A 7152-nucleotide genomic window follows, 5' to 3' on the forward strand; every position below is an offset into this window, starting at 1 on the left:
AGGGCCAGCATTCCGTATCGCTTCCAAACAGTGTTGGAACGCTGTGACGTGGCCGCTATGATGGACAGGCCAATTTGTGATCTTCCTCTGCCGCTGCCTATCAAGCCTCGCAAGAATCAAGAAGTTAGATTCCACCTCTTCGATCAAGAATCTTCCATCGCATGATTCCGAAGTTTACCTATGAAGCGGCCGGTCCGTGTCTTGCCACCGAGGTGGGCACTCCTGATACTGCCCCAAACTGTCTCATCACTCTGTGCGGCTGGTGGTATTCAACAAGCCACATGCATATGAGTGGGCAGCGCATACGCCAGAACCGCGCTTCCTCCGTGCACTTGTGGTTGAGGTCAGCCATCCCCACGCCAATACACAGTGGCTCGCCCTGAATAGGAAGTCCAAGGATCATGGAAACATTCTGAAGAGTAGGGGTCATCTCGCCGGCCCTCAAGTGGAAGGTGTGCGTCTCCGGCCTCCACCGGTCGACAAGGGCGATGAGTGCCGCGGCGTTCATGTTAATCCCCCATGGCTTACAAGCGATATGAACGGGAGAAGACCGGTAGGCTCGATGAACTCCGTGTACCTCTCGTCATACGCTATATCCACTGTGCCATGGTAACGAATCTTCAAAGGGTGAAGATCCGTTCTCTTCTCCGTCATATGACAAGCCCGGTGATCCCTGTCATACTCTTGATCTAGGAGCCACACCATCCTACATGTTTACACAAATACACCATATTATGAGCCATTCCTAACAAATATTAGCAACACACACATGAGAATATATCCAAATAAGCCATCACACATACATCACATACATACATACATACATACATATACATACTTATCTAGGGATAAAAAACCATATTATGAGCCATTCCTAACAAATATGAGTTATTTCATCACAAATATGAGTTATTCCATCACAAATAATGGTCATATGTAACACAAATATGGATACATACATATCTATGTTTCCTACACATACACATTCATGAAATTTGATGTCTAGGGTTCCTCCACAAATCTAGGATACATACATATCTAGGGTTCCTACACATACACATACATAGCCATTTCAACACATACATAGCCATTTCAAATCTAGTTTCCATGTCTAGGGTTCATGTACAAATGTAGCAAGATCTATGAAATTAGTGGATGAATGTGAAGGATTCGAAGGGGATTACCTTGAGGAATGGATGGGGAAGAGATTGGCCGGTCAGATCTGACGAATTCGTGGCCGATTTGGTGGGGGGAGAGGGGGGGAGGAGGAGGAACCGCCGGCCGCCTGTCTTGAAGAAACAGAGAAGAGAGAAGAAGAAGAGGGTCGGGCTGGGGGCGGCTCGGACGCCACACTTAAGTGGATGTGTGGCGCCGGTGGCATCGGCGCCACACTGTGAAGTGTAGCGCCCGTGGCATCGGCGCCACACAAACAGCATCGCCAAAACGGCTAAGTCCCAGGCGATTTATTTTACAGTATGTTTTGGGCAATTACAAGTGCATGTGTGGCGCCGATGGGAGCGGCGCCACACATCCTGCCACGTCGGATCGGCGCACCAGCTCAGCGTCGAGGGTGCCACGTCGGCTTGGAGAGTGGCGCCGCAGGCACGGGCGTCACACTGCCATGTGTGGCGCCCATGGGAGGAGCGCCACACAAAAGAGTTAGATGAGTGAAATAGTTTGCCCGAAGGGTTATTCTATGCTATAGTTGCAACAAAGGGTTATTTTGCGTAAATCGCCCGCATGTACTAGCATTGAACTCCGCTGCCAGAATTCTTGGAGGCGGAAGTCCAATCGAGCTCCAGCAGACGCGTGTGTCCTTTCGGCTGGCCGTGCCTCTACCTGACCATTTTTGTTTCAGTATTTCTCGCACAAGATCAGACGTTCGAAAATACTCTAGTCTATCTCCAGTCCATCCGTACGACCCACCACGTATAATGTATTCGTTTCATATCCCAGCCCCTTTTTGTTCTTTTTCTAGGTTTAGTGACTTAGTAGCAGATGCCCGCGCGTTGCTGCGAAACATAAAACAACATTAACTTATAGAAATGGAAAATAACGCATCCGCAATATGTTGGCACGATTACCATACCTTGTAATCAATACTACCAATTTTGGTTTATATAGGACATGTTGCTCGCAAAAAAAAATCGCTAATCTTCTCCTTTTTTACACATGAACTATTCCCTACAATAGCTTCTTCATGAACATGGGTTAATTTTTCACATGGCTACATAAAAAATCATGATGCCCTCCTAGGCGTCACCCACGTCAACTGCACTCTTATTAGGTTTAGGACTCGATACCTAGTGTAACTCCGAATCTCACTCATCAAGTTATGAAGTGAGTACCATGCACCAAATCTCACTCATCTATTCTCTGTGTACTCCAACTAACCAAATCTCACTCTTCACTCACAAATATATTATTGATTTTTTACAACTACCATTCTACCAAGGCCACTCTCTCCGGCACAACATGTACACAAAAGAATTTCGAAACGAAACAACAATCAACATACACAAAACCATTCTGAAAAAATAGTTGTTGAATGGCCTATAAAGTCTGACTTCTCTATCACCCTAAATAACCTAATGACGACCTGTCCCCTGTTGGTGGCGACAGCAGCCTCGCACCCTTCGACGTGCAAACCACTGACAGCTTCGACGCCGCCTGATGTACCTGGTCAGGCAACGCAAGCTGCTGCACTCGGACCAGGAGCTCTTCAACCGCATCGGCGAGACAGTATAGGAACACCCTGACCAAGTTATCGACCAACTTCGTTTCGGCAATGGTGTACAAGTGCGATCAATTTACATTATTCATCCATTGGAAACATTCACATTAACTTGTAGCAAGTATGCGGTAGCTAGAACAATTACTGTTCAATGTGAATTGTTGACTAATAAACATTAGGATGTAGATAATTAGTGATACACACAAAAAAGGTACATAATTAGGATGTAGGATACAGTTTGCTGAAATAGTTTTAAACTGGTAGAGGCTCGTTCCAAGTGAAAACAGAGTAATAGTTTCTGCATTGTATGCTTACTTGAACTAACACGGTTGGGAAGCCTGGTTGAGGCCAACCCATTTTTTTCTAAACAACCCGACCTAAACCATGTATTCACTGTGTATAAATTCATTTGCATCCTACATCATATCTATTTTACGGGGTACAATTCAAAAGATGAGCCACTGAAGTCTGAAACCAACCGTGGGCTTACGTTAACCTGCATCTCTTCTCCTTGCTGGATGGTCACGGTCTCGCGGACCTGATCTGACGAATGTATCTGTGAAGTACAACAACCAAGAAAAGACAGGACGGAGCAGCCATGCGGCGGCGGAGAAGCCAGCGGCGCTCGGAGTTGACCTCATGCATGCAGGTCGCGGCCGCAAGCTTCGTCGACCGAAGAAGCGCGCAAGGCAGCAAGCCGGGACGGTGTCTGGAGAAGATCCCAGTTGAGGTCGTGGCCGGCCATGGGGTCGCACGCTGTACCAAGCCAGGGAGGCGCGCGGTGATGGACGAACGGTGAAGGGGTCTCGCCGGCAGAGCGGGGGCCTCTCCGCTTCAGGTGGTGCGTGGGGACAGCAGTGGCAGCCGGCAGCGGGCGGCGCACAGAGCTCGGTCGAGGAGGTTCACATCAGCAAGTTAGTACTCATATTTTTCAGGTCATTCCCTACAAAGAAAATGGCACCTATTAACGGTTGAGGAAACTATGGTTCGAGTCCTGTCGACTGCGTGTTCGTGAGAAACACCCTCACGAGGTATAAAACTCAAACAGCTCTCTTAATCTAAACCTTGAAACGCTTAAGCTCAGTTAACAGTTTGATAGGAAACACTTTGGTGAAACCATCTGTAACTTGATCTTTATTCAAGATGAAACATACATTAAACAGTTTATTAGTCACTCTTTCATGAACAAAATAATAGATAATTTCAGTATGCTTGGTCCTTTCATGAACAAAATGATAGATAATTTCAGTATGCTTGTAGCAATGAACTTGATGCCAGAATTCTAGGAAGTGGATGGAAGCCCAGTCAAGCAGACTCGTGTATCTGCTCAGCTGGATGTGCCTGCACCTATTGTTTAAGTATTTCTCCCGTTTGTTTCAAGCACAAAACCGGAGGCAACATGGGCCGAACACAGTTTCTACTATCTCCAAGCCATCTGCACGACTACCATGTACTCATCTAATCTCCAGTTCTGTACTACTTCGATGGGGCATAGTGGTGAACAACTGCTGTGGGACATCCGGGCACATTTTAGTTCTTTTTCCTTGTTTAGCTGAGTTAGTATTTATTTTTTAGGTGTCATTCGTGGTATTGGTACATCACATTTTACTCTTAGTTATAATGGGGCACGTGCATCCGGTCATTAATCGTCCCTACTCACATCAGCAGGTTCATCATCCCACTCGCATTTTTCAGGTCATTCACTACAAAAAATAAGCCACGCCTTCAGTTGCAGAATGGATTTATAAGCACTCCTACATAACCCGCACGCCAAAAAGAAATCAAATGTATGCATATTTTCTGACAAACGCAGAGCTTTGGCATGAGTTAGTTTTACAGTTTATACAATGGAGCTATAGGGTTTCATGGTGTTGGAATACCACATGTAGTTACAGTTTCATATGCATCAGAGTGATTGAAGAACTGTATCATACCATATGGTCAAGCTAAAGGCCTTTGAATAATGATTTTCAGGAAAATAATGTATCAGTACTGACAATTAATCTAGCAATATGATGGTATTGTCCGTCAATGATAAGACAGATTTTCCACACCTGTTTGAAGAGGCAATATAGGCATCAGAAACTATGGAGGCAAAATGACTGACCAATATCTTTATATGAACAGCCAAAATCTAGAAGGCTTACCGCTACGCCATAATAGTACAATGAATTCTTCAGATCCATCCATTTATTTCCCTGGTCAACCAAAGTTGTGACAAACAATTATCAATCAGTATTTGCCCTCATCTGAATCTGGGGTGTTCAAAACTGGGTCAGGTTTAACCCGTGGAAACCAGCTAATCTGATTTGCACTGGCGCAGTAGTGTATGCTCCAATCGGCCCGATCGACTAGTTCAAAAAATGAGCAGGTGAACAGTGATCGGTATACAAAGGTTCGGGAAAACTGTTGTTGAACACCCTAACCTGCATAAGATGCTAAGTTGCTGTTATTATATCAGCTTGAACTCCACCACCATTGTGAGGTGTGCTTTCAGTAGTGTGATGAACCCTTTGGCAATCCTCAGCTGGCAGCCGTACAAACTGTGCCATTTTCTCAGTTAACCTGGCAACAGCTTCTTCCCGCTTGGCCAGCTGCATGAGTATCTTGATCCTTCTAAATGAAACACTGCTGGGTTTCTGCCCCAAATCAGTCAGTTGATGAAAGCACCTCTCAGCTTCCTCCAGCTTTCCCTCATCACATAACAGGTCAAACAGCACATCTGACACCAAGGTGAATGACCCAAACCCGTTCTTCACCATATCGCCCCACAGCTCTAGTGCTTCCGCCACCTTACCATGGCGATGACATAACCTGATGATAAACATGCAAGACTGCGTGTTTGGGAAGCATCTTTCGGACCGCATCCGCTCATACAAAAGCCATGAGCTACCAATGTCAAACGCCCAGTAATAGCACCGGAAGAAAAGGTTATATGTGGTGGCGTTCGGCATCAGCCCCTTTGAAGCCATCTCATCCATCAACGCAAAAGCATCACCGAGCCTCTTGGCTATAACAAAGTTCCGTATCGTGGCATTGTACGCCGCGACATCCGGGTGGCATCCGAGCTCGCGCATCTCCTTCAGCAGGTCCCTCGCCTTGTCAGGCTGGCCAACCAGTCCCAGCCCGCCAATCAAGCTTGTATACGTGATCACATCGGGAGCGATTTCACTCGCACGCATTTCATCGAGCAGGTTGTAGGCCTTCTCCACGCCCCTGTTCTTGCAGTGGCAATCAATCAGAGAGTTGTATGTGACCAGGTCAGGGCTGATCCCGAGCTCCCGCATCTCGGCGAAGAACGCCTCGGCGTCCTCGGACGACTTCCAGCCGGAGAGCAGGATGTTGAAGGTCTGGCGGTTGACCTGGAACTCGTACTTGTGCGCGTGGTAGACGTTGCGCGCGTCGGACATGCTCTTCTCCTGGCAGAGCGTGCGGAGCAGCGCGTTGAAGAGGTCGGCCGACTCCGCGCCCCCCTCGCGGCCGCGGAAGAGGCGCAGGAGGCGGCGGAAGGAGGAGACGGTCTCGCGGACGGAGCAGATCTTGGCGACGCGGCCGAGGACGACCATGGCGGTGCGCGGGGTGACGGCGTCGGGGCAGAGGCGGCGGCAGGAGTGGAGGAGGTCCCACATGTGGGCGAAGCGGCGGGCGCGGCCCAGCACGTAGAGCGCCGTGTCGAGCGCGAACGGGGAGGGCGTGACCCCGCAGCGGTCGGCGGCGAGCGAGAGGAGCGAGAGCGCGCGGAGCGGGTCCCCGTGCGCGAAGCGGAAGCGGCGGAGGACGAGGTCGAGGAGCGGCGCCGAGAGCGGGACGGCGGAGGCGGCGAGCGCGGACTCCATGGCCGACGGCGTGGGCGCGGCCGTGACGATGCGGTACACGGAGTCGGCGTCGGCGTCGGACGCCAGGGCGTCGCCGCCGGCGGGGATTTCCGGCAGCGGAGACGGCCGTGGCCTGCGGGACGGGGAGAGGTACTGGAAGACCCGCCCTGCCGGCCTGGGAGGCATCTTTGGGAGGTGGGCGGCGTTTCTTGGAGGTTTGGGGGAGGGTTTTGGCGGCGACGGCGCGGAGCGGCCGGCATGGAAGAGATTTCAGCTCGGGAGAGGAATGACAGCTCGTGTGTGTCTCGTATGCGCCTGGAGCGGGCCGACTCGAACGGCGCTGGGCTAGAGCCTAGAGGCTAGAGCGAAATCTTCAAATTTAGTACACACGGGCCGAATTTGTTTGTCATCGGGGCCTTAATATGGGCCATTGGGCTATGCCCAGTCTCACACGCTCTCATTTTCAGTCTCCAAATGTAGCATAATTAATTCTAGGGTCCCTCTAACTTTTTTTCCCGAAAAGTCCACGGATTTAGTCATAATTCTCAATAGCATTATAAGAAAAAACCAGGATTGAGAACTCATCCTCCAGCGAGCCTTTCT

General features: G+C 49.3%; 1 protein-coding gene across 3 annotated transcripts; it reads right to left on the reverse strand.

Moving 5' to 3' along the window:
* Positions 1 to 3581: 3581 nt before the first annotated feature.
* On the reverse strand, positions 3582 to 6735 carry LOC124701726 (putative pentatricopeptide repeat-containing protein At1g02420). Of its 3 annotated transcripts, XM_047233817.1 has the most exons (4): positions 5161 to 6735; positions 4882 to 4932; positions 4669 to 4788; positions 3626 to 3677 (listed from the first exon to the last, which is right to left on the reverse strand). In XM_047233817.1, exon 1 carries the CDS (start codon positions 6733 to 6735, stop codon positions 5173 to 5175), a length of 1563 nt encoding a protein of 520 aa, XP_047089773.1. In that variant the 3' UTR covers positions 3626 to 3677; positions 4669 to 4788; positions 4882 to 4932; positions 5161 to 5172. The 3 variants fall into 3 exon arrangements, with proteins under 3 accessions (XP_047089774.1, XP_047089773.1, XP_047089771.1); XM_047233818.1 differs by lacking the exon at positions 4669 to 4788 and having other exon boundaries at positions 3582 to 3677; XM_047233815.1 differs by lacking the exon at positions 3626 to 3677 and having other exon boundaries at positions 4495 to 4788.
* Between the last annotated feature and the right edge of the window lie 417 nt (positions 6736 to 7152).

The sequence above is a fragment of the Lolium rigidum genome, chromosome 3 (assembly GCF_022539505.1).
Source record: "Lolium rigidum isolate FL_2022 chromosome 3, APGP_CSIRO_Lrig_0.1, whole genome shotgun sequence".
In the NCBI taxonomy this organism is placed as follows: domain Eukaryota; kingdom Viridiplantae; phylum Streptophyta; class Magnoliopsida; order Poales; family Poaceae; genus Lolium; species Lolium rigidum.

Excerpts from the sequence above, each read along its gene's own strand:
- LOC124701726 (XM_047233818.1), bottom strand. The coding sequence starts at position 6,735 with ATGCCTCCCAGGCCGGCAGGGCGGGTCTTCCAGTACCTCTCCCCGTCC.